The sequence below is a fragment of the Pollicipes pollicipes genome, unplaced genomic scaffold (assembly GCF_011947565.3).
Source record: "Pollicipes pollicipes isolate AB1234 unplaced genomic scaffold, Ppol_2.1 Scaffold_7261;HRSCAF=8764_pilon_pilon_pilon, whole genome shotgun sequence".
Lineage (NCBI taxonomy): Eukaryota > Metazoa > Arthropoda > Thecostraca > Pollicipedomorpha > Pollicipedidae > Pollicipes > Pollicipes pollicipes.
Genome location: NW_023597054.1, coordinates 2,062,266 through 2,087,946, shown reverse-complemented (window position 1 = coordinate 2,087,946; position 25,681 = coordinate 2,062,266). Strand labels below are relative to the sequence as shown.

General features: G+C 55.2%; 1 protein-coding gene and 1 long non-coding RNA gene across 2 annotated transcripts; both read right to left on the bottom strand.

Annotated features, from left to right (window-relative positions):
* Positions 1–461: 461 nt before the first annotated feature.
* Positions 462–14,623, bottom strand: LOC119112536 (uncharacterized). The gene is made up of 3 exons (XR_005095730.1): positions 14,583–14,623; positions 2,039–2,217; positions 462–1,852 (listed from the first exon to the last, which is right to left on the bottom strand). It is a non-coding gene; the product is annotated as an uncharacterized LOC119112536 (long non-coding RNA).
* Positions 14,624–15,871: 1,248 nt separating this feature from the next.
* On the bottom strand, positions 15,872–25,467 carry LOC119112532 (protein qua-1). The gene is made up of 5 exons (XM_037236759.1): positions 24,686–25,467; positions 21,643–21,691; positions 20,196–20,298; positions 16,672–16,847; positions 15,872–16,046 (listed from the first exon to the last, which is right to left on the bottom strand). Exons 1-4 carry the CDS (start codon positions 25,463–25,465, stop codon positions 16,835–16,837), a joined length of 945 nt encoding a protein of 314 aa, XP_037092654.1. The 5' UTR covers positions 25,466–25,467; the 3' UTR covers positions 15,872–16,046; positions 16,672–16,834.
* Positions 25,468–25,681: the final 214 nt, after the last annotated feature.

Here is a 25,681-nt window from a genome sequence, read left to right as displayed (position 1 = left end):
GTAAACGAGCGAGGGTGAATGACGGGCTTAAATGAATGCCTTTGATGTTGACAACAACACGGGCCAACACACACAGAAAAAGGTGCGCAAAAGCTGTCGTCGGAGAATAAGCGGCACGAAGCAAGAGACATAGTTGTGATACACTTACCGCAGTCCACAGGCCCGGGAGGCGGGCTGAAGACGGAGACGAGCTGGGGGGAGGGAGGGGGGGGGGGGGGACTGCGGCTCATCAAGGGTTAACGCTGCCTTCTCCTTCTTCTGGTGCTTCTGCTTCTTCTCCCTTTGTTGCTTCTTTTTCCTCTTCTCCAAGCCCCTGTCGGCCGAGTCAGCACAGTGGCGTCGTCGCTCACAGTCAGCACGCTGCAGTGACCGCTGCCAGGCTGCCAGCCGCTCCAGCATGGCCTGGGAATTGCATGTCATAAGCGAACGGTGACGGCGGTGCGACAGCCTGCACAATCGGCACGCCAGCTGTGGAGAGCGCTTACCGGCATGTGCGGCAGCCACGCCTGGAGGCCCAGGTTGTCGCTGCCGATGGCCACACAGGCAATCAACTGAGATAGGCAATCAACAACAGCTCTTCGCTACGTTCCAAGCGCCTTTTAAAAAGGCACCAAGACACGTCACTGTCTTCTGAGCTTGTCATCGGTGGTCTCTTTTGGTAGTTCTGTGGTGTCTTCTTTTGGCCCTCTTCTCTTCCCTTCTTCTTCTCGTCTTCTCCGGTGAAGAGTGTGGGTGCGGCGTCATGTGTGCCCGCCCAGTGCACTTGGTGCCGGGATCGTACCGTGCGCCGCGCACCCGGTTGATCAGAGGCCGTTATGTCAAGCCTAGCTGCGTTTGTTACATGCTTAACACTTGAAACCGCGACAATTATCATCAAATGCCTTCATTACACCTGCCAGTGTCCGTATAGACGCATGTTTGATCTATACGATAGTCGTATGTTTCGCAATCATAACTAAGTTAAATCTGGGGGCAATTGGTCACCATGGTGGTAATTGCAAGCGAAAAACGACAAAAAAAGGTCATGCCAGGGTTTGGATCATCCCAACCGACGATGTCGCGCCACACCACGTGACAGTACCACGTCACTGAGCCACGCCCACAGTGGCGCACTGTACGGTTGATTGCAACGCGTAGAGAGGAGCTGATACGGTCAAACTAGCTTGAATATCAACGGGCGATTTTACGCGCGCTCATAGGCTAAAGGGCGCGAATACAGACTATGCCGGCTGTGCAGGGCACGTTGCGTCAAGTCGACATAAATTAAAACGCGTCTTAACACAATCAGACACATTACGATACGCGCCTTAAAACCCGGTCCTTGTTGGCTAACAGTGATAAGTTCAGCACGATTTCTAGCGTCGCAGCCATGATTAACATGCTTGCTGGCGTTCGCTGGCGTTCAACACATTTCAACATGCAGCGCAATATTGCTGTTATGCTTTGTAATGACGTAACGGTTTTCCATTGTTCAGGTGGATATGGGCTATTTTTATGCTAACTTGATTGACAGTTTGGTTTCCTCCCCGTTATCTCTGCTTGCAGACGTGGTCAGTCCAATGTCATGCAGCCTCTCGTGCACGCTCGCTTCAAATCAGTCCATGTCAGTCACATTGTGCTGAAACAGCCTAGGTTTTTCCTCCTTATTTTCTCCTGTTTCGTTGCTTCCAAAAACTTCAAACCACCGAATACGGTGGCGGCACCCAACGCGCCACCCGCACCCAGCACGGACCAGTAGACGCTGTGGGTGGCGATGGTGGCGGTAAAGGCGGTGATGGTGGCGGCGCTGGAGCTGGCGGCGACGTTGGAGCTGGCGGCGGCACTGCCATCTCCACCAAGGCAGGCATCGGCTCTGAAACATAACGGCACATATTGCATTGCATCTTTGCGTGATATGAACACGGCTCACGACAGAAGGACACGCAACTGAGCTGCGTAGCCCATGGAGCACGACGATGCAGAGCTGGTATAGACAGTTTCTGGATGTCTCAAGTACAAAGAGCTGCGCAATCGATTTACAACACATACCGTTGCTTACCGTCATCGCCGCTGCTGGACAGATGAAGGACCAGCGACGGTGACAGCTGGCGGCGCCGCCGCTGGTCTTCGCGCCTTTTTTGGTGCAAGCCTTTCAGCACCCTCTTTCTTTCAGCGCGGCACGCCCGCCACCTTTGGCACCTCGCAGAGTGCTTTGGCCCTGTTCGACTTTGCACAAGCCTGTGGGTAGAATAAAAGCGATATCAAGCTTTGCAGCATAGACGTAAAGAACGCTGTGCATCACCCTATGTCAGCAAAGGGACCGACACACCCTCTTCCTGCAGAAACAGCAGCACTCATTCTGCACGGGAAGGCGATGTTACACCTTCTGCCTGAGAGGGCTTGGCCATGGGCAGACTAGTATCATCTTCTCGTTCTGTTCTGTTCCTTGGTTTTCTATTAACTTGTTTGGTAGCCCCTTCTCTTTCTTCTTTTATTTCCAAGTCTTCTAAGAACTTCTTTGTGCTTTAGCTGCCTGAGAAGGCAGTGTTACACTAGTGATCTTGACTGCCTGAGGAGGCAGTGTTACACCTCCGACCTTGTCTGCCTAAGGAGGCAGTGTTACACCTGTGACCACGTCTGCCTAAGGAGGCAGTGTTACACCTGTGACCACGTCTACCTAAGGAGGCAGTGTCACACCCATGGTCCGATAATGCGGCACCACACCTTCCGTCCGCTGGAAATGCTCATCTGTCATCTCATGTCATGTCATGTCATGTCAAAAAGTCCTGGCCTCTCAAGGTCATACTTCAATGTCGAACGCGGGCTGATATCACCATGCAGGTTGACCATAAAAAACATGATTTTGTCGAACGCTGGATCTCACCAATGTCACTGTTCTAACGCTTAACGAGACGAAATAAGATGGCAGCTTTTAAGTGATCTTGAGTTCTCCGTCCCTTGAATCCGCGTTTTACTTTCAAGGGTGACCATGAAAGATCAGGACATTTTGACGGACGTTAGCTCATGCGCTTGTGAATACTTTGATGCTTATATTTTTGAAATCGGCCAGTACTTTAAGAGTGTTTTAGAGTTCCCGTCCTTTCAGACCGCGTTTGACATTGAAGTATAACCTTGAGGCCAGGACTTTTTGGCGGACGCTACATCTTTCTGTGGTGAATATCCTGATGTTTGAATGTTTAAAATCGGCTTCTAATTTTTGTGTGATATGGAGTTCCCCGTGCCTTTGTAGCCTCATTTTAACACGCGCCCGGGTGACAGCTTGGTTACCCTCGCTAGGGCAGGGGTTAATCTACCCCCTAAAATCTCAGAAAATACCAGTTAGAAACACCAAATTCACAGGGTGTGTTGACCTCTACATCAACTCACTTAGAACAAAGTTTGAGGTTCCTAAGTGACAGCCTTCGGGTCAAATAAGGTCAACGGCTACAATAACAGCAGCTATCTACAAAAACATAGGATGGATGATTTCAAAATTTCGCCGCACTTAGAAGCATGCAAAACGAATCGAGACTTAGTGTTGACCACCACCAGAGCCTTGCCTAGAGCGAGGCACGCCGCGCAAGAGCGAGCTGAAGAAACATGACTGGAGTTTGGGAGGCGCCACCACCTGCGGTCACATGACTTCCACAAACAAGTGTTTGGCTACAACACCGAAGAGTCCACAGAAAGGCGAACATGTACGTGACAGCTAAACGGGAGAAGCCAATATGTTGTACGTGACAGCTAAACGGGTGAGGCGAACATGTTGTACGCAAGAACTAAACGGGAGCCATAACCCCAATATCAGATCTCCGAGGTGAAGCAGGCAGTGCAGACCAGCGCCAACGACCCATGAGGAGCCCCCACCCCCCTCCCGGGAGCACGTGCCCCCGGATACACTGACTCCAGTGGTGCGTTGGGACCCGACACCACCCCCGCAACGAGGATCAGACGCCGCCTCCGAACCACCACCTCTGGGCTGCATTAACGTCTCTCCTACCCACTACTGTCCCTGCTCCGTACCATCGACCCTGGGCTGCACCAGCGTCTCTGCTCTGTTCCACGGCCTCTGGGCTGCACCACGGCCTCACGAGATCGAGCCCAAGACCACCCTTTGCATTGGCTAACTGCGCGGCAAGCTCGGGTTACACCGGCGTCCTGTGCTCCTCGCCGCCTTGGCCACGCTCGGCTACTGGCGAGCTGTACGCCAGCCGTGGGCATCAGCGGCAGCATGGGCTGCAGTGCTGTGCCGGGCTGCATCGGCACTCGACACGCACGTCGACCCCGGCCCGCCACTGACGGCCATACAGCCGGCCGGGCTCCCATGCCTGGCCTTCCGACTGCTGTTATCGGGGGTGCTCACAGTGCACTCAGCAGCTGAGGATATGGGCCGTCGCTCGCGTCTCACCCCGGCGGATCGGACGGGCAGCGAGGGGAGTCGAGCCCCGCACCCGGCCGCAACCCAGCATGGCCACGCGGCCACCGGAGCCCGACCACCGGGCCGCTGTCCCAGCTGTCCCAGCTGACCTGACCTGTTCCCAGCCGGCTGGTGGATCTCGCCGCCCCATCAACCCTAAGCTGTAAGCGGCCAGCCACAGGCGGCCGCTGTCGCAGGAACCACGCATCGCCTGCAACAGAACAACACGACATTGCTTTCAATGACTATAACCCACATGAGAAAAAACCTAAAAAGGATGTAATCATGTCAGGAAGCTCGGCAAAACATGTAAAAACTAGATATGTATGGCCTCAGGCAGGGCAAGCCACAGGACATGGCCACAAAATTTGTCACAGCAGATCTTTATTGGATGTATGCGGAGGAAATGAGATGATCGTTTCTATGCTATCAGAAAACAGATATAAGCCAAAACTTTGGACACAGGCAGTCATGGTGCCTATTAGAGCATTGAAAAAGGATATTTTTTAGAGTACGTTATAACTGTCAGTCACAATGCCACTGCCCGCTGTGAATGGACATGACGCCAACAGAGTATAGATGAACACGGATCATTCCGTATCGAAATAGACACATCCAGATTTCTCCATAACGGAAAAAGAGAAACGTGATACAATGTTCGTAAGATAAACGTTTGTCTTCGTCGCTAACTCTTTTGTTACGCTGCAACAACCTCTCATGCCGCTGTGTCAGCGGCCTAACCGGCCACCAGAGCTGGGAGACCAGCTGTCCCGCCGGCCCCCGGCAAGTGGCAGAGCGGGGCGGGACAGCATAAGATTGTGGAGCATACCTAAATAAATCAAGAACGAAAAGAAGTTCCTGCCCGCAGCAAGAATATCGACTACATACGCCTGACTTCTGAGGGAATGTGACCGCCTGGTGGTTCCATAACCTGCAACGTAATGTCGTGCCCTCCCTAACCTGCAGCATAACGTCATGCGTTTCCTAACCTGCTACCTAACGCCATGCGTTCCCTAACCTGCTGCGGGAGTTGGGTGACCTTTCGAGTCGACTCTGTGGTCGTCAAATCGCTCGCGAGCAATCTGCGCGCAGACCTCTACATCAATGATTTCCCGAGGGTAACCCGGCTCTGGTCTATGCACGCCAGCACGCCCCCAGCTTACAACGTGAGGTTATCCAATGACCCGTGACCTTCAGCTCGGACGCCCCTGTAGTGGCAGTCTTCAGCCTATTACCGGGAAGATGCCCCGTGCATCGCACATCCCTGTCCGCTATATCACACTGATTTGTGGACTCCCGATTCCCGTGACAGGCAAGGTGCAAACCACGCACGTCAGTGAAATGCTTTGTGCCGCCCAATAACATCACTTGAAATTGGTGGAGATTGAATCACCTACAGGCGTTGCGACATCGAAGGAAACCTGAACAATTTTGATTTCGTGATCGTAATAAACGTAATCCAAGAATCCAAATGTTAGGGGGCAGGCAACTGTGAGTCGAAGAGCCCACCTTCACTATTTTCATGACCACCAAACCTCTCCGTTCTCTCTAACAGACCAAACAACATCAAAGACATCAAACCGTACTGTAATATCAATCACAAAACATGCCACAATGCTGTAGATTACGAAACTGTACATGTCTTGAGCTGTACGTGAACTTACTTAGCCATCAATAAACGACATCGTTACATGTGGCCCCTGATCAGTCACGTCGGATCACGTGTGTGAAAATGACCACTGCACTGCCACGCTTAGCTACATCAAGGACTTAACAAGCCACGCCAATGTGGCTCGTGCTCGTGCCGCCTTGAATATTGGCTAATGGCCAGCATTCCAAAGCCACAAGATATGTGCCGTTCGGGCTTACATCGTGCTACCTTCAAACGATCGGAACTGGTCACAAACATTACACCTAGACCCTCCTCAAGCTGTCTATTTCTAAACAACTGAACTCTGTTACACTTCACGCCGCACGAAGGAGACGAATGCTCTCCAAACCCAGTATCTTCGTTCTATGCGACGAAGCATGCGATCACTGCCCCATGTATAGGTATAATAGTGAACTCGCGAGCTCAATGGTGTATCGCAGGAGAAATGCGAACAAAGCGCGCCGGCAGTAATGACGACCGACGTCCGCAGGCGCCCAACGGCCCGAGGAGGCTGAGCTGTCCGAGCAGTCCCTATCTGAGCAGCCACTGCCGCTATGGTCGGCCCCAGCACAGCGGGCCAAGTTGAGGCCACACGCTGACATGAGCGCTGCTGGCACATTTTTCTGAAAAATCCTTGCTTTTTCAAATCGCCCATTTGAGTTTCCCTCAGCCTTTTACACGGCTCGCCACACGTTACATGATCCGTGGACACCGGAACCGGATATTTCGATCGCAGCGCCACCTCTGTTGGGCACTAACGCCCGCAGCGCCACCTATACCAATTTACCCCAATGGACAACTGGCTGGTGGGAACTGTGGATCCGAACGTAATTCTTAACCGTGACTTATTTCTCAGCGCTTAACTCACGTTAGAAAACCCAGTCGATGACATCACGTTTTTTTATAAAAACTACGAAAACATTGCCAGTGAGCAGCGTGAAATGAAAGTGACCCCATCCAAAACCACCACCAGCGCCGCGTGACACTACCCACGACTGAAACAGGGCTGCACGGGGCGGGCCACGAGGGACGTTTGTTGTCACTTCCACCTAATAATTCCGTTCAACGCACTCGTTGGCCTGACCGAACCCCACAACACACACATTTCGCCCATCTACAACGCTCCCAAATGTTTGCGTTTGAGTGATGCGTTTGGGGGCCAACTGCCCCAAACGCATCACCGACCGAGCCAAACTCCCAATACCTTCCCTGGAAGATTTGGGCTTCAAGGCGCAGCGCGACCACCAAGAGCTCTTACTTCCGTAACATATGAACGACTACCGAAGTGTGTAAATTACTCCCGTAACAACTGAAGGACTAAGTGTGTAAAAGGAGAACAACTCTATAACGTGGACATGATATACGACGGGATGATATAATAAATATGGTAATATTGAGCATGATAAATATTGGGTATTATATGAATATTCGACATACGTGTGGCAGTACAAAGCAATCCCAAGTATTCAGTAATGTCGCAGCACTGCTGCCGGCAAGACGTTTCGTACACGGCGTCGACTGCAGGCAGCGCCACCACTGTAGGCAACGCCACCACCACAGGTGGCGTGATGAAACTTATAGGCGGCGCTACTAAAAATGCACCTGCCGCCCACTTCGTTAGATGTCACCGTGCCTTATCCAGTATCAGGTTTCATTACGCTCCGCGAGCTGTACCTACAATCATTTCCTATAGTTTCATTTAGTTCTTCACGCCGACAGAAATGCTTCCACCTTGTAAAGACCTCCTATGACGAATGGTTTCAAAATGTCTTATATGCCTTTCCTCTACGGCAACAGGCCAGCTCTGCCTACATCCGTTTTCGCTCACGCCGAACCGCCCGCAAACGACGGTCAAGTCACTTGCTGCTCCAGTAACACTTCAACCAACCTCTGCTGTGAAGATACTCGTTTAAGTGCTAGTGCCCTACGCACAACAGCTTAACCCAAAAACAGCCATCTCGGCTCAAAGCCCACGCAGCCGTCGAACAGTCCCTTTAATGAAAACGTACGAAGCGAAGTTGAGACAAAGATGAGTGATATCGAATAGCACGCCGATAGGAGCAAGAGCGAGAAGTCCTGGAGCGAGAAGTGGCTGGGGGCCAGTTCACTAGGCGGGGAGTCCTCAGTCATTACTCGTGGTCGGTGAACAGCCAGTTTCAGCAACAAAACTGCGACAAACTGCGAGCCACCGTGTAGGACACGTCAGGAGACCCTCACACACGTAACACCGCTGGACCGACTAGGCCTCTGTGACCGCCCGTGACCCCCTCCTGATCCGCTGCTGACATGAGATCACGCCTGGTGGTGTCGCCGCTCCCGATCCGCTACGACGCGCGGCGCCCCGCCGGCCGGCCGTGAGACCATGATGGCGGTGACGTGCTGCCACCGTCGGCGAACACACGGCTGATTCAATACAGGACATTGACACACCGCGGCTGCACAACCACACCGGCATTGGCGATGTTGGCTACCTCGGATACCGAGTGAAACGTGAAGACCGAAGAGGCTGGCGGGTGTGCACTTACCCCTGCGCCTCCGGCTCCGCCGAAGGCGTGCCCACAAGGACGCCGTAGCACACGCCGCTGGCTGTCAGATCGGGGACGTCCACGTCCTGACCGGCACACGGCCACGCCACCTTGAAGGCCTCGGCGGCGCTGCTACTTGCCAGCGGGCTGCCGCCCGTGGCCATCAAGACCTGTGGAAAGAGACACAGTTGAACCACGCTGGTGAGGGTGCAAAACACACGTGGTTGACCCTGACAACACTTATTGGTCCGGCGCCTGCCGAACAGTCTTTGTGCATACCCGGTCGCTGCTGGTGACGTCCGGTGTGAGCAGCGCCGGCCGCTCCACTGATGTGAAGTGGAGCAGCCGCAGCCACATCTCGCTGCTGACAGCCGCCTACAGCGTCGAGGTGGCCGATGTCCTGAATCTGTAATTCTTGATGAGGCCACGCTCTTGGCCATCGAGGTCGACAGTCTACAGGTGTCTACACACATAGTGGCTCGTTCAAACCATCACTCCGACAAAAGACACAACAGACAGGAGAACAGTCTACGCAAAACGAATGGCGCGCAACAGTCATTCAGACATCGGCAAGCCAGCCTGCTCACCGTGGCCTCGGGCACCGAAGAGGCGGCGATGCCAGTGACGTGGCTGGGCCGGCCGGCGCAGAGGACCATGAACACTGTCATCAGATCGTCACGCGCTTGGCGGGCCTCGGCCGGCAGTGGCGGGAACTCGCCGACCGGCGGGCACTCCGCCAGAGCGGTGACGTACTCGGACTGTCGGTCAAAAGACGGCTGATGAAATGCAAGACTGACGCGATGTCATCCAACCACGAACACGCCAGCACAATGCGCACCGAACAATGACAGCAGCTGGGCTAAGACGGGACACGGACGGTAATGACACATATATCACGAGACAAGCGCAATACATGAACACTACTCCCACCCACAGAGCGGCGGCCAATATAACACCCTCAGGAAGCACTGCTGGATCTCTAAGCCGACGACGCGTGCCGCCTGGGCTTCATGGTGACGGCGCCGCTCCCAATCGTCACGCTTCATGTAGCGCTGCCAGGCTGCCAGCCGCTCCAGCATGGCCTGTGAATTGCCAGGCATTAGCGAACGGTGGCGGTCGCGCGTAGGACTGCACAGTCGGTACGCCAGCTGTTGATGGCACTTACCGGCAGGCGCGGCAGCCACGCCAGGAGGCCTGAGTTGTCACAGTCGAGTGTTACGTACGTGATCAACTGGGACAGGCAGCGGATGGCCGATTTAAATAACCCGGCTGTCATCATGTGCGCTCTGTGCTGTCTTTGCAGCCAGCCGTCGGGCCCCTCCATGGCCAGCTGGGGGCCGACGAGGGCCGCCATGATGTGAGACATCATTAGCTGCTTCGCACGGCCGCCTGGCAGCAGCTGTGGCAGCAGGAGACGGAGCTGCAACTGAGCCTGCATTAGGCACTGCAATTATATGACAGCTCGCCGCCAGCACAATTCTGGGCCCCGCTGCATGAGACGGACAAGGCGTACGAAAATAACGCAAGATGACACGCGAAACACGAGTGACAACAGATGACAGTACGTAAATGGAAGCAGACCGGCATCGGTGGCACTTGCCGCCCGCATGTGCCGCTGCAACTTCTGCCGGTTGCACAAGCCACCCCGGACCCCACGTAGGAATGTAACGAACTGGTCCGAGATGGCCTCCAGTCCAACCAGCGGCTTTTCGGGCTTGCTCGATGACGTGGGGTCAGCTCGCTCCGCACTGCCGTACGCTTGTTGGAACTGTGGACGGACGGTTCACGATGCCACACCGAACACGCCGAAAAGCCGACAAAACGCGATGTTGAGACAATGAAACACACGTCCAAACAATGACAGAAACAACGGCGCTGGTACCTACCTCATGACTGCCTGCAGGGAAGTGCACCCGAACGTGTCGTGATATATTCACCACAACCGCCGGGCACTGGTGCCGCCCGTCGGTGGCACCGAGCGGGCAGCGCCAGCGGGCCTGGGTGCACTTGGGCGCTGGCGGAGGGCAATGGGCCACGGCGGCTCGCGGGCATTTAGCCCGCTCTACCGCGCGTGCGGCAAGCTGAAACACAAACAGACTGCTGGAAAGATAAGGCCGACAGCACAGCTGTGGACATGTGTGACGCATCGGCGGCAGAGACACGCACAAGCGAGCAAAGGCAAGCAAGAAGCGTACACAGCATGCAATCCGTCGCCTACCCGCGGGTGCACCATCCTGATGTGCCGTTTCAGGATGGCATACATGGTGCCGTGGCACGGCGGTAGGCGGTACGGGTGCCTGTGGAGCTTCCCAGCGCCGCTGCGTAGCCGGCCCCGCCGCGGCTTACGCGCTGCAACACAGAATGATCCGTTTGACACGGGTAGGCACACGGATATGCCAGCTGCGGCAGAAGCACATTTACATCCAGTCCGCCGCCACACACAGAGAGGAGAGCTGGACACGTACCGGGCCGGTCAACCTCTTCCGAGGCCTCCATCTCCGCTGGCGCCGGTTATGTCGATGCCGACGAGGGGGACGAGGACGGGGCCCAGTCGGGGTCGGCGTCCGCCGCCGGTGGCGTCTGGCTGTCGGCCAGAGCTCTCTCTGTTGGCAGAATTAAGGGCTGAGTAGTCTCGTATAAAAACGGGAAATAAACGTGACAATAACAACTGCATCTCAAGTTCTACGGTAGACGGCTAGGACAATTAAAACATGCATACATAATGACAATAACAACTGCATGTCAAATTCCACAATAGACAGCTAGGACAAACTTAAAGTAATGACGCCATTGAACACCTTTACCGTGCTCAATGGGAGAGTCGTCAAACACGGGGGCGACCAGGTGGAAGGCGGCGGCCGTTCGTCAGCAGCCGGCTCTGTGAGCAAATAGGCACGCTTATGAAGCAACTAAAAAAAGCATACCAGCCAATAATGGATGATCAGAAACCTCTTTAGATGAAAACATATCACATGTGCCATAAGTGTCGGCCATCGGATGTCTTGTCAAAATGAAAGGCTGACTAGACGCATACCGGAAAACGGAATAAACGTCGAAAACATAGAGCAACTACTTTAAGGGCAATGACTATAACATGAAAACAGCAGCGCATCAAACGACCCCTTCCTTTTTTGACAACTTCCCAATTGTCTAATGCACCCACAGCGTACAATACGCATACCACAAGAGCATGCACACAATAGTAAGTCAATGTACTGCTACCAGAGATGGCTAAAACATCGAAATAAATAGTATCATCAGGCATGCTTACCGTACTCCATAGGCGAGTAGTCGTCGGGGAGACACAGGCTGGGTACGGTGGTCGTTCTTCGGCAGCCGGCTCTGTGGGAACATGGGCAGGCTAAACAACCACGTCAATACAAAACAAAACACCCAAACCAAGAACAACCGATAACTACTCAACAGGAAAACATGACATAATGCGACATCAGTGAGACAGGCATGCACTCCAACGACAAACACCAAAAAACAAGCACCGTAAACGAGCAAGGATGAATGACGGGCTTAAATGAATGCTTTCAATGTTTAAATCACTGCGTAGCCTGCTAATGAACACACGACATATAAACACACACAGAAAGAGGTGCGCAAAAGCTGTCGTCGGAGAACAAGCGGCACGAAACAAGAGACATAATTGTGATACACTTACCGCAGTCCATAGGCCCGGGAGGCGGTCTGAAGACGGAGACGAGCTGGGGGGAGGGGGGGGGGGGGGGCGACTGCGGCTCGTAAATGGTCAACGCCGCCTTCTCCTTCTTCTGGTGCTTCTGCTTTTTCTCCCTGCGATGCTTCTTTTTCCTCTTCTCCAAGCCCCTGTCGGCCGAATCAGCACAGTGGCGTCGTCGCTCACAATCAGCACGCTGCAGTGGCCGCTGCCAGGCTGCCAGCCGCTCCACCATGGCCTGGGAATTGCATGTCACAAGCGAACGGTGACGGTGGTGCGACAGCCTGCACAGTCGGCACACCAGCTGTGGAGAGCACTTACCGGCATGTGCGGCAGCCACGCCTCGAGGCCCAGGTTGTTGCTGCCGATGGCCACGTAGGCAATCAACTGAGACAGGCACCGGATGGCAGATTTAAGCGTCCCGGTTGTCATGGCGTGAGCTCGTTGCTGTCTCTGGAGCCAGCCGTTGGTCTCCCCCATGGCCAGCCGGGGACCGGCGAGGGCTGTCATAATGTGAGGCATCATGATGTGCTCAGTCCTGCGGCCTTGCAGCAGCGCCGGCAGCAGGAGACGGATCTGCAAACAGAGGCTGCATTACGCACTGCAATTACACGACAGCCGCCCGCCAGCCTCATCTCGCTCTGGCGATGCAGCCATATCCGTACCCGAGCAGCTACACCTTAAACAGCGACTCGTTGCGGCGAAAAACAATTGAATGCCTTTTATGTCAGAATCACCTCGTATCCCTTAATAAACACGCGGTATAAGAAAGGCATACAGAACAGCGCTTATGAAATATCAAGAGAACGGCAGTCACATAACACGATAGAATCACCATACACCTACCGCACTCCAGGAGTCCGTGCGGCGGGTTTGCAGCCAGAGGCGGACTGGGCGACGGCGGCAGCGGGTCGTCACTGCAAACGCTCTTCTTTCTCTTTTTCTCCTTCTTTAAGCACACGTTCTTCCCGTCCGGTCCGTCTGTGAGCAAATAAGCGTGCTCTTGAAACAGGCAGGTACCAAACACAGCCGCCAGCAGCGAACAACCAATAAGTACTTTACTTGAACACATGATATAACGGCACATCAGTCGTACTTGCATGCAATTTACGTGTAGACGTCACAAAACAGGCACCGTACACGAACGTGGTTAAATTACGGCCTTAAACAAATGCCTTCGAAGTTTGACTTTGAGCAGCGAGACGGGCAGGCATAAGGCCGACCACGTCTTCCTGCCACCCCACCGGCAGGGCCGCCTCGGAGGGCGGCACAATGGAGCCGCCGTCGGCCGGCAGGTCGTCCTCGTCGCTGCTGCTGCTGCTGCTGCTGCTGACTGGTGCTCTGCCAACGTCGTCGCCGCCGGAACACGCGTCGACTGGGGGGCTGGAGCCGGTGCTACTTGACTGGCCGGAGGCACGCAGCCGCTGTCGCTCGAGCCATGCCGGCGAGACGGGACGTTTTCCGCGTGACGTCAAAGACGTACACGCGACGAGCGGTGGCCACAGAGTGGGCCATTGCCGCGGCCACGTCCCTGCAACAGACACATTTGCATTCGTCTCCAGACATATGTCAGCTCGCAAAGCGCGGCGTTTCGTTTAAGTATCGCTGACAATGACGAACGGCTGCATGTGGTGGCTACATTGACACATCGGGGCAAACACACCGACACTGGCCATGTTGGCTACCTTGGGGTGACACACCGGGCGAGGCGTGCAGAGTAGAGGCTGACAGGTGTGCACTTACCCCTGCGCCTCCGGCTCTGCCGCCGCCGTACTCACGACGGTGCCGCAGTGTACGCCGCTGGCGGTAAGGTCGGGACGTCCCCGTCCGGCAGGGCCCGCCGCCATGCCGTCTTGAACACCTTGGCGGCGCTACTGCTGGACATCGGGCCGCCGCCCGCGCCGATGAAGAGCTGTGAAAAAACAAATGGCTTGATCACACAGGTGAGGGTGCAAAGCGCAACTGGTTGACACTGACAACACTGTAATCGGTCCGGCGTCTGCTGCCCGGTGTCTGTGCATACCCTGTCGCTGCTGGCGGTGTCCGGCGTCAGCAGCACCGGTCACTCCGCCGAGATGTGGTGCAGCAGCCGGCTCCACAACTTGGGGCTGACGGCCACCTCCAGGGTAGCGCTGGCCGCCGTTTTGAACTTGTAGTTTTTGGTGAGCCGGCGCAGCTGGCCATCGGGGCGGACGATCTGCAGGCACGCATGATGTTCCGTTCAAACCATCATTTCAGCAACAGACAAGACAGACAGTAGACAGATCGACACAAAACAAGTGGCGCGCAACAGTCAGTCAGACGTCGGCCAGCCAGCCTGCTCACCCTGGCCTCGGGCACCGAAGAGGCGGCGATGCCAGTGACGTGGCTGGGCCGGCCGGCGCAGAGGACCATGAGCACTGTCATCAGATCGTCACGCGCTTGGCGGGCCTCGACCGGCAGTGGCGGGAACTCGCCGACCGGCGGGCACTCCGCCAGCGCGGTGACGTACTCGGACTGTCAGTCAAAAGACGGCTGATGAAATGCAAGACTGACACGATGTCATCCAACCACGAACACGCCAGCACAATGCGCACCGAACAATGACAGCAGCTGGGCTAAGACGGGATACGGACGGTACTGACACATATATCACGAGACAAGCGCCATACATGAACATTACTCCCAACCGCATAGCGGCAGACAATCTCTTACGCTCAGGAAGCACTGCTCGACTTGCACGTCGACGAAGCGTGCTGCCTGGGCTTCGTGGTGCCGGCGCTGCTCCCAATCGAGCGCTGCCATGCCGTCAGCCGCTCCTGCATGGCCTGTGAATTGCGTGTCATTAGCGAACGGTGACGATGACGTGACAGACTGCACAATCGACACATCACCTGTTGATGGCACTTAGCGGCATGCGCGGCAGCCACGCCTGCAGACCAAGATTTTCGCAGTCTATTGCGCAGTAGGTGATAAGCTGGGACGAGCAGCGGATCGAAGATTTTAGCGTGCCGGCTGTCATCTTGCGGGCTCGCTGTTGTGTTTGGAGCCAGCCGTCGGGCCCCTCCATGGCCAGCTGGGGGCCGGAGAGGGCCGCCATGATGTTCGGCATCACCATTTGGTCCGCACGGCGGCCTGGGAGCAGCTCTGGCAGCAGGAGATGGAGCTGCAAACGAGGCTGCATTACGCACCGCCGTGACACGACAGCTGGCCGCCAGCACAACTCTGAGCCCCGCTGCATGGGGCGGATAAGGCGGACGAAGCTAACACAAGATGACACGCAAAACACGAGTGACAGCATATGGCAGCAAGCAGATGGGAAGCAGACCGGCATCGGCGGCACTTGCCGCCCGCATGTGGCGCTGCGCGTTTGTTGCGTTGCAGAAGCCACCCCGGACCCCACGCAGGAACATCGCGAAGCGGTCTGAGATGCCATGTTAAGGCTTCGCCGATGCCATGGGGTCCATTCGCTCCGCACTGCCGTACGCTTGTTGGAACTGTGGACGGACGGTTCACGATGCCACACCGAACACGCCGAAAAGCCGACAACACGCGGTGTTGAGACAGTGAAACGTACGTCCGAACGATGACAGAAACAATGGCGATGGTACGCACCTCCTGGTTGCCTGCCGGGAAGTGCACCCGCAGGTGTCGTGTTAGGTTGATGACCACCGCCGGGCACTGGTGCTGCCCGTCACTGGCGCCGGACGGGCAGCGCCAGCGTGGCCGGGCGCGCCTGGCCGCTGCTGGAGGGCAGTCGGCCTCGGTGGCTCGGAGACGCTTTCCCTCCTCCGGCGCGCGTGCGGCAAGCTGAAACACAAGTCGACAGCTGAAAAGACAAGGCAGACGGAACTGCTGTGGACATGCACGACGCATGGACGGCAGATACACGCACAAGCGAGTGAAGGCAAACAACAACCGCACACAGCATGCATTCCGTCGCCTACCCGCGGGTGGACCATCCTTATGTGCCGCGTAAGGTTGGCGTAGGTGGCGCCGCAGCACGGCGGCAGGCGGCTTGCGGAAGGCAGCCAGCCCCTCCTCCGACAAGTCTAGCTCCGGCTCGACGCTCATGATGACCGGGCAGACACCGGTAGTTATACGTGTCAGCATGCGGAGGTAGTTTCACATCCGCTGACAACGCGGGCGGCAGGGCGTCCTTCAAGGGCTCCACTACAGCGGGTTCTGTCTGCGCAGGAGCAGCAGCTGCCGCGCCTGCTGGTTCGTTCTCCGGGTCAGGGCCGGCCCACCCACGCTCATGACAGCGAAGGCGGCCAGTCCCGGTCCGTCCTCAGCCTTACCGCGGCATCGAGCAGCCGGCCCCAGTCCCGGCCTGCGTCGCCTCGGAAACCGTCGCCCACGCAACCCGCCCGGCGTATCCACCGCCAAACAATCCGGTGTCGCCCCAAAGTCAGGTCCAGCGTCCGGTCCTCACCCACCGTGAAGGCGCGCACCGCGACATGGCTGTTCCTACACAGCGCACCGCCCCGTCTGGGGTGGTCCCGAGACCGGGCCCGCTGGGCCTGATCGCGGGGCGGGGAGCGTTCTGACGACCAGCGTCCTTGCAGCCTATAGTCGCCTCGTCCACCTCCACGACCCTAGAATGAAGTCCTGCGAACCAGCGGCAAGTCAGTCATTGTCTTGCGACCAACTCGGCCACAAGACCAGCAAATTAAAGCAGTAGGTTACGCTGCTACACGGACGCCGCGGACGCCGGAGACGTAGTAGGATGACTGCCTGAAGTAAATGCATGCATTTACTTAATACCTTTATCACCAGCTAATACACATACGCCACAAAAAGCGCATACACAAATAACGGCGCCCAAATCGTCGTAAGATGATGGCCGGCACGCGACAAGGCACAGAACCATCAGACACGCTTACCACTGCCACTGGTCTGCCTATAGGCATACCTAATCGTTTAGTGCCCACGATTGCACATCATACCAAGGCGTATCGGCGGTCAAAACATAGGGCACCAAAAGTAATGTACTCCTAATGAACCGCTTTGTGTCGCATATGACGCCAAATAATGCGATAAACACCGTTGCCAGTGCTCACAGTAAATTAACCATTAAAACATCGCTAACCACAATTCACCGCCTTAAAAACGTTCAACCCCCTCCGCTGCCAGCAGCGCCATGATGCCTGCACTGGCAGAGTCTGTTCGGATCAGCTGAGCGGATGTCGTGCCCAGATGAGAGGGAAGGGGGGACGCTTGGTCGGCCTGGTGGGGGGGGGGGGGGGACGCTCGGCGGCCCGTGGTTGGGGCGGCTCCAGAAAAGCACGCCACCTGCGAGCGGCGCTGAGCGGCGAGTGCGCAGGCCGCGGCCGCTCAGCGAACACATCGGCCATGAACGCGTTCAGCCGGTGGAGCCGCCCGGCCAGAGCGGGCTGGGTGAGGCCGCGTCCGGCGCCCGACCGTTCGTGTGCTCTCAATACGCTGGCTAGCGTGGCCGGCAGCCGTTGCGATGGTTCATGGATCCAGGCACGTTACCCACAATCACTGCTTGTCGGCAAACATCGCCCAGTGTTGAGCGTTGCACCTATGATACTATTCCAATCTACAACATGCATTTCCAATATATGTTAAGACCTACACCTATGTGTGTGAGTTGCTAATGTAACCAAACTGAGCTTAATGAATAGTTCTTCATAGTTTCAACTTAATACCCAACAAAGCTTGCATAATTATTATAGTTACCCACACATTTGCACACTTTTGTGTTCAATTTAGGTAGTTCGGTGTTAAAAATGTGCGCTTCATTTAGGTGATCTAAACATACTAGCTACGCTTAACACAAGGATAGTCAGAGCTGTAAACAGTGCTGCCCCACTTCAAGCATGGTGGCGGCCACAAGTCTGCCGTCCCCAACCTGTCACTCTAAACGTCCCGACGCAGACGCATGTGCGCAGCGGCGACGGTTCGGTACCGCTCACGGCTGACACCGTTCATACTTTATACCGCAGAGCAAAAATGACATTCCTCAGGTATCGGCCGAGCCCCATTCCTTGAAGCAGCCTATCGGAAATAAGGTGTTATAGCCTCTCATGGTCAATGACAAATGCCCAGATATCTGTCATGTGGTCCGAGCGAATATCTCCAACTTAGCTGCGCTCTGTCGTCCACCTCAGTTTGGGACCGTAACTTGGCACTCGTCGTTGAAAGGATTGTGTCCATCCAACAAGTATTTGTCTTAAATATCCTGGCATATGGTAGGCACCCTCCTGATCTACATCATTACTTCCTTTTCACCATGGGTTTCTTTTTTGGTAGCATGGAAATCCTGCGAAGTTTCGGCCGTAAGCAGCCATGATGGGTAGCGAACACTGGGGGTGCTTTAACTAGGACGGCGCTTTAGTGCATAACGCTTGTCCGTTCCTAGTGTTAAAGGTCGAGTCGATTAGTCGTTCATAAGATCGCGGATTAGTCACCAAAGCTGTAATACTTCAGGTGCTTGGACTGATTTCAATTTAAATACTCCTTTATGGGAGCATCAGTTACGGGGTCTTATGAAAAATACAATTGCAGCCCCCTTTAGGATGAGCCAATTACTTCAGCTGACCACCCAGTCTCAAGTATGCACGGGAAGAAGACACCATTACCAGGCTGACTGTCGGGACATGTGTGGACATAGCATGAGTGCCAAGACGTGGCTGTTGCGCACTTTGATGATCATCCGGTCATCACATCAAGGCATGGGTTTTCGCGGTCCCGGACACAGCCGAACCTCGTATGGCAGTACCGAACGGGCGAAGAACACAGATCAGTGAATGTGCATGCAAGGCGGGCACGCATCGACTCTTGCGCGCTACACTCGTGAGGAGTGGGCTCATTCACTTAAATCTCGTGTCATTAAATACCGTAGAATGGAATCGGCAGCCGCGTGCTGCATACACATTACATACATACGCACGTACAGACAGCAGACAGACAGATAGGGAGGCGGACAAACACTAACTTAACAAAACAGACGACGATTGGCAATAACTGGACAGGCAGGGGACGGACGGACGGAGGGACGACCAGCCAGCCAGCCAGCCAGAAAGACGGGGACAAAAGCGCGGAGGTCTCCTATCCCGAGGACCTCCCGTCATCAGTGCGTCACCCTTTTGCGATGGCGGGCGAGGCGCACCACGCTGTGATTGCCGCGGAGACCGTACCGCTTCCCGCACTGTCCGGCGCAAAAACCGCCGGTCAACAAAAACGCCGAGGCCGCCACGATGGCACCTGCTCACCTAATTTCGGCCAGTCGCGGGTGGAGGTCGGAAAAACAGCTGGCCGCCGTCCGCTCTCTTCACGTCGGAGCCCAGCGAACAACGGCTCGTCATGCACTATAGCCGTGCGTATTTATGTTAGGCGACATCAGTTGACTAGCTGGATTTAATCAACCGGTTAGAATGACCAGAAACAGTACGGTTCCCTCCTCGAAGCGTGTAGCCAGAAGTCAGCCCGGGCAAATTAATTTCGGAACGGAGACTGCCGACTCAGACAAACAAACAATAGCAAACAATGAAAAGCCGCAGTCGCACACGAATAGTCATATGACTTCAAGTCCCTGCCTAGCTTGTCGCCATGATGAAAAGTATAGCCCGTGGTTGCTGCGCTCAAAATCACTGTAGGGGTAGGAGTTCGCCACGGATGAGTCAGACTTGACTCCCTCCTCATTAGGGAGCCGTGGGACAAAGAGGAGCAGCTGCAGCTGCATCGCGAAAGCGACTGGCGTGTGGGTGCTTCATGGCAGCATGCAGAAACACATGCGATACGTTATCCCCACAGGGAACCTGGCATCCGAACTGGAAACACTCGCGAGTTCATTGAGACCGTTGATATCGCCAACAACCCTGCACTTCCGTACAGATGCGAATGGACGCTTCAAACTTTACGGCGCAGGAAGAAGAAACGTAGGGGCAGCAGTTAACATTTCTGCACACGGAACGACGCAGTTGAACCTACTTTTTGCCGGACGCCATGAAGGCGTCGTACTCGGCGGCCATCTTGCAACAGAGAGCGTCTCGGTCGTGTGACGACGGACAGTGGGCGTTGATCACCTGACCTCCTGCAACGCATGGGGCAATTACTGCGCGCGCAGCGTGGCTCGCTGTTGGAATCTCGCGTCTTTACGGTGTCGGCGTAACACCCCGGAGCTAAATTATACCTTCGACAAATCCCCGCCCTCTCTTCCCGGCCTGTGCTAGTGGTCCTTCTGTTTTACAGCAGGACAATGGCCCACTAATGTATATTTAACCTCAGGGTTTGCTGCAGCGGGAAAGAATGCATTGAGAATAATCTGTTTACAATAGTGCCGACATACGGAGATAAAGGCAGTGTTTCATGAGTGGGCTGAAATGCTAATTATCTTCAGCTTAAGAAAATAATTAGCTCTCCAGAAGCCGGCAAGCTGAGTAGAGAGCGAGAGAATCACTCCCGAAAGCGGCAGAAAATTATCATTGAAGTCGGCCGGTGATACATTATAGCCCTACGTAACGCGTACATTATCTTCCTTCCGTCAATTGGTTTGGGATCGTCGATAGCTTACGCTACGCATGGAGGGAAAGAGGGAGAACATTGATAAAGCGTAACAGAAGCGTGACAAGGGAGGGATCGGAAGTTTTGAAAAAGCGTAACGTCGCGCTAAAGTGTGACTGCAAAGCGTAAATACAGATGAAAGTCTGAAAACCAACTTAAACCCTCAAGGCCGGGTGTTCTGTCTTCCTCACATGACATGGAACTCGCCCGCTATCTGTTTTGCACCTATCGCTGAATTGCAGCCACACAGACGTTACTTTTTGGGAGCGTTACCTTAACAAAGCGTAACCGGCGGGGGGGTACCCCAACGTAACCGGCTCGTGACCAGGGAGAGGGGGTTTGGAAATAGTCAAAAATGCGTACCGTGATTTCTGGATGGACCCTTATACTATATTTTTTCATAACTCACGCTAGAAGGAAAGATAACCGCTCGATTTCGCTTGCACCAAACATGACATGCCGCGTGAAATATCGCATTTCTTTGACGCTTTTTTGTAAGGGTTTCTGAACGCATCAGGCAAGAAAAGTTCTTCTTCATTTTATGAGGTCGGATATAGGTTATCATGGGCACCACACATATCACTGTTCCGCTGCGACGTCGGCAGGCATTAACATCAGCTGGTGTCGCGACACACATCAGCTGGCGTCGCGAGGACCTACGGAACACTAGCATCGGCTTATATACACCTACAGTTCAGAACTACAGTTCGACTTCTCATTCTAACAGACACAAACAAGTTTAAAGGAATTTCATGCGGACAGTGCATGTGTGGCAAAAAACCCGGATATTTTGCGATTTCCCAGTCATCAGTTGAACTGTATCATGTTCACACATGCCTCACGTTTACAAAGTGTTGTCAGCCATACATCTCACCCGTTCTTTGCCGCAGCTCCGGATCTTCCTGATCCGTGAAAAACCACGTCTGAAAACGAAAACATGCGGTCACTTTCACGGAACTCGGACTGCCATGCTCACGAATCTGATGGCGGAAGATGAACCGAAGTCAATGTGAGGAAACACAGCCACATTGTAGACACAACACAGCGGTGGTTGAATGCATGGTCATTACGAACGGTTCGACGCAGAAACGCAGCATACGTTTTGTGCAGCGCTTTTGGCGCTCGTATTTCGCCTAACTCACAATGTCGCATCAAAAAGCTTGTTTATAACTGGTCCATTTAAATGGGGCGCACAACTCAAAAATTTGGCAGCCATGCAGTTGTCTTGGTTTCTGTATGCTTCCAGATGCCCTACCTTACTCAACACCGCTGTCAAACTGAAGCTCATAAATACATTAATAGTTTGCCCGGGAGAGGCTGCAGGACAATTTGCCTCGGTGCTGTAAAAAAACAAATTTGCACAATGGCAGTGTGTTTGCTGTAGCATGTCTTGTCGCCTATTGTTTAGCGCGCACACTGCATGCACAACATTAAAAAGAAGTAGACCATTGACCAGCTTAAAGACACGCATGACACAGCACTACAGTTCTTCCATCTGCCTGCAGTCTTATGCTTCCTCCACAATTCCACATCTAGGCCTTGGGTGGGCATGTTTTCGCGAATCCTCCTCAGGACTCTTGCGACCACCGCGAGCGGCACGTTTCGCGTGAGGGTCAGCCCTCCCCCGGCAAACGCTGTCAGCATCGACCCCTCCCTCTCCCCAGCCCCTCCACGGACCGCGGCCGGTGACTGGAAGCCGTCGCTATCTGTCGAAGCCGAGCCGACCTGCCCGCAGAGGGGGAGGCCTCAGTGAGTGTCTGCGCGCCTAAGAGCGTCCGGTCGCCTTCCGGGGTGCGGGACAGAGGAGCGGGTCGGGCCAGGCTCGGCCGGCCTCGCAGAGCACGCTGCAGGGACGAGCCTCCCAACTGTATGCCGTCGACCTCGCGAGAACTGAGCTGCCATGAACGGCGCCCAACTACAAATAGCAACTACAAACTAAGCTAAACTGCTACTACGGCACTTGGGTGAAATGTCCCTCTGGCGGCTGCAGACTAGACTGTATCACATCACACAGTAGACATCATATGACCACGGCAAACGGAGCACTTCAACTCCCCCCGCCCCAATCAGCAGTCATCATTCGGTGCAGTTTGTCGATGGGTGCACATCGCTCGTGCCGCCACCGGACAGTGGACCGTCAAGTCATTGTGCACGCGTTTCTTCCCCGCGGTCGCACCACACACGTGCGCAGGCCAAGAAAATGCAGATTTTCAGTCAGGCTTGACCAATGCCAGTGTTTCAGGTAAGCAAATGAACGGCCACCGAGCTTGAATGCTCCGGAAATCACAGCGGCAGGTGACGGGCGAGCGTCCTTAGGCCCGGACTCCAGTCCGGCCACCTTACCGCTGCAAGATTATTATTTTTTAAATTGTCGTCAGTAACTTCTGAGCTCGTTGAAGCCCACAAATTGTTGCAATGCTAACTCATGCTGACTGCAATGTTCAATGCGATTGTCATCTGGTCCTCCAGCACAGTGGCATACATGATGCAAGGATGGTTAGGTGAGGATGTTGGGTAGGTAGGCGGGAGGTACATAAGGTAAGGATGAGTTGCATATGCAAACTCTTGACATGCGTATCACACTGTTCAGGTGTGGACTTTTGTTTTTGCTGGTGTCCTGGACACATTTAAAAGCGCTTCATTCTGTTTGAATCCACGCACATGTCACACGTGCAGGTAATGATGGCTGAACGCAACGTCTATGCCAGCAGACACCTGGACACAATTTGCGGCTGAAAACAATAAGTATCATGTCTTAGTCGAAATCGTCGCCAATACTTGGCCTGGAGAGCACACCTGGCACGAATACGCGAACCGTCCAGTGTAACATCGTATACCGGACGTTATCAAAATAGCAGATTGGAGGGACTGCTTAAATCGTAACATGGCACGCTTAGGCGTGTGCAGTTTTATGAAGCATGACTTAACATGTCCCTTTGGACGGCCTGATGTGCAATAAAAACATGCCCATATGCATTTCCGGGCCATGAAATACGTGGCCCCGCTCGTGCCCTGAAGGCAGCCCCATGCCCCTGACAGTGCGTCCAAGTCAAAGCAGCTGGTGAGACGCCGGCCTCCATAATTGGCAGGGGAGTGATTTACTGAACTTATCGAGAGGACCAGCGCTGGCCAAGAATGCAATGCATTTTTCCGAGACGCGATAACACGGGCGTGCATTCGTGTTACCGCAGCCCGGTCACACTCAGCCGCCCTGCATATGCGTGTGACCTGCGGCTTCCTGGATTGAAAAAGCATCATCTGCAGTATCGGGACTTGTAGTTCCGTGACCACCCCCCACCCTCACACATACACAGGCAACAAGAATGTTCGGTGCAAGCAGCAATGACCGGGCTATTGTAGACGTCACCTGTAGTCACGTGATCTCTAGTCATCTGGCCCGACGGCACCTGACTTGCAGGTACGTGACCGAGGCCCACGTGGTGCCGCGACCCCGCATTCTTCATAACGGAATGGAAACCCAGCATAGTTTTGGGTGGGCCCGGTGGGTCAATAGCAATCTATCACACTCAGGAATGTTACGCCATCATATGTCACATGCCAAAAATAGTCGTGCAAACTGCCCCAGTTTCGTCGCCAATGTTTGTTCCCTAATTTGCCCATGACGAGGCTAGGTTGAACCCTATCATTCATGGTTTACGAAGTGTCGCGTTTATGACGCATTGTAGCCTAAGCGTGCACCATCAGGATTGCACCTACAACACCATTGCTACTGCAGTAGAAGTACATCACGATATAGCTGCGATTGGTGAGCCAGGAGCACTCTGTGGCCGACAGTGGCTTGGCGAGATCTGGTCTTACTTCAGCCGCTTTACAGTCACAAGTGACCTAACGATGCCAGTCACTGCGGCATGTGGGTGCTGTTTGCCTTCGCGTAAGGGCACTCCGAGGGTCCGTACCTGAGTGGGGACGCGGCTGAACCACGTGTCCAGGATGGGAGGCAGACGGGTGGCGTGGAACTGGCCCGACGTCTTGACGCTGATGAACACATCGCTCAGACAGTCCCCTGGGGCCGCTAGACTATCGCCGGAGGTCACCATGGGGTCATCAGAGGTCGCCAGATGTTCACCAGAGGCCGCCGGACGGCCAGAAAAGGGCGATGGGCTGCTTGACTTTGTTGTGGTGGCGCCACTGGACATGGCGGCATCTCCAACAGACGCGGCCATGATTCGACCTTCCTCCAGCGGCCGCGTGAAGCCCACGCCCTCCGCCGATCTTGACATGCGCGACAGACGCCGGGTCAGGTCACCGACTCCACTCCGGTCACCGGATCCACTCCGGTCGCCGAGTCCACTCCGGTCACCGGGTCCACTCCGGTCGCCGAGCCCACTCCGGTCACCGGGTCCACTCCGGTCGCCGAGTCCACTCCGGTTATCGGGTCCACTCCGGTCGCCGAGTCCACTCCGGTCGCCGAGTCCACTCCGGTCACCGGGTCCACTCCGGTCGCCGAGTCCACTCCGGTCACCGGGTCCACTCCGGTCGCCGAGTCCACTCCGGTTATCGGGTCCACTCCGGTCGCCGAGTCCACTCCGGTTATCGGGTCCACTCCGGTCACTGGGTGCCCCGCTAGTGCCACCCACCCTGACCCGCGCCGCCGCCGGGCCTAGGAACACGCATATTCCGAGTGCACAGACCACCTGCAGGGCGCCCCGTGCCGACCCGTGTCGATCCGCGGCCATAGCGCGTCCGAACGGTGCTGAGCGTGCGGACGCGCGCGCGCCCGCGGCAGGCTCGCGCGGGACTGAGGCGGCGCCGGCGAGGGGCGGACGGGGGCTGGTGCTACCGTCCTGGAGCCGCCCGGCACTGCAGTCTCTATCCGCCGCCGCCCCCTGCCGCTGGCTCTGCACCTGCCGGGGGACGGGAAAGAGAATGGCAGGGTATCGCAGCACTGTCCG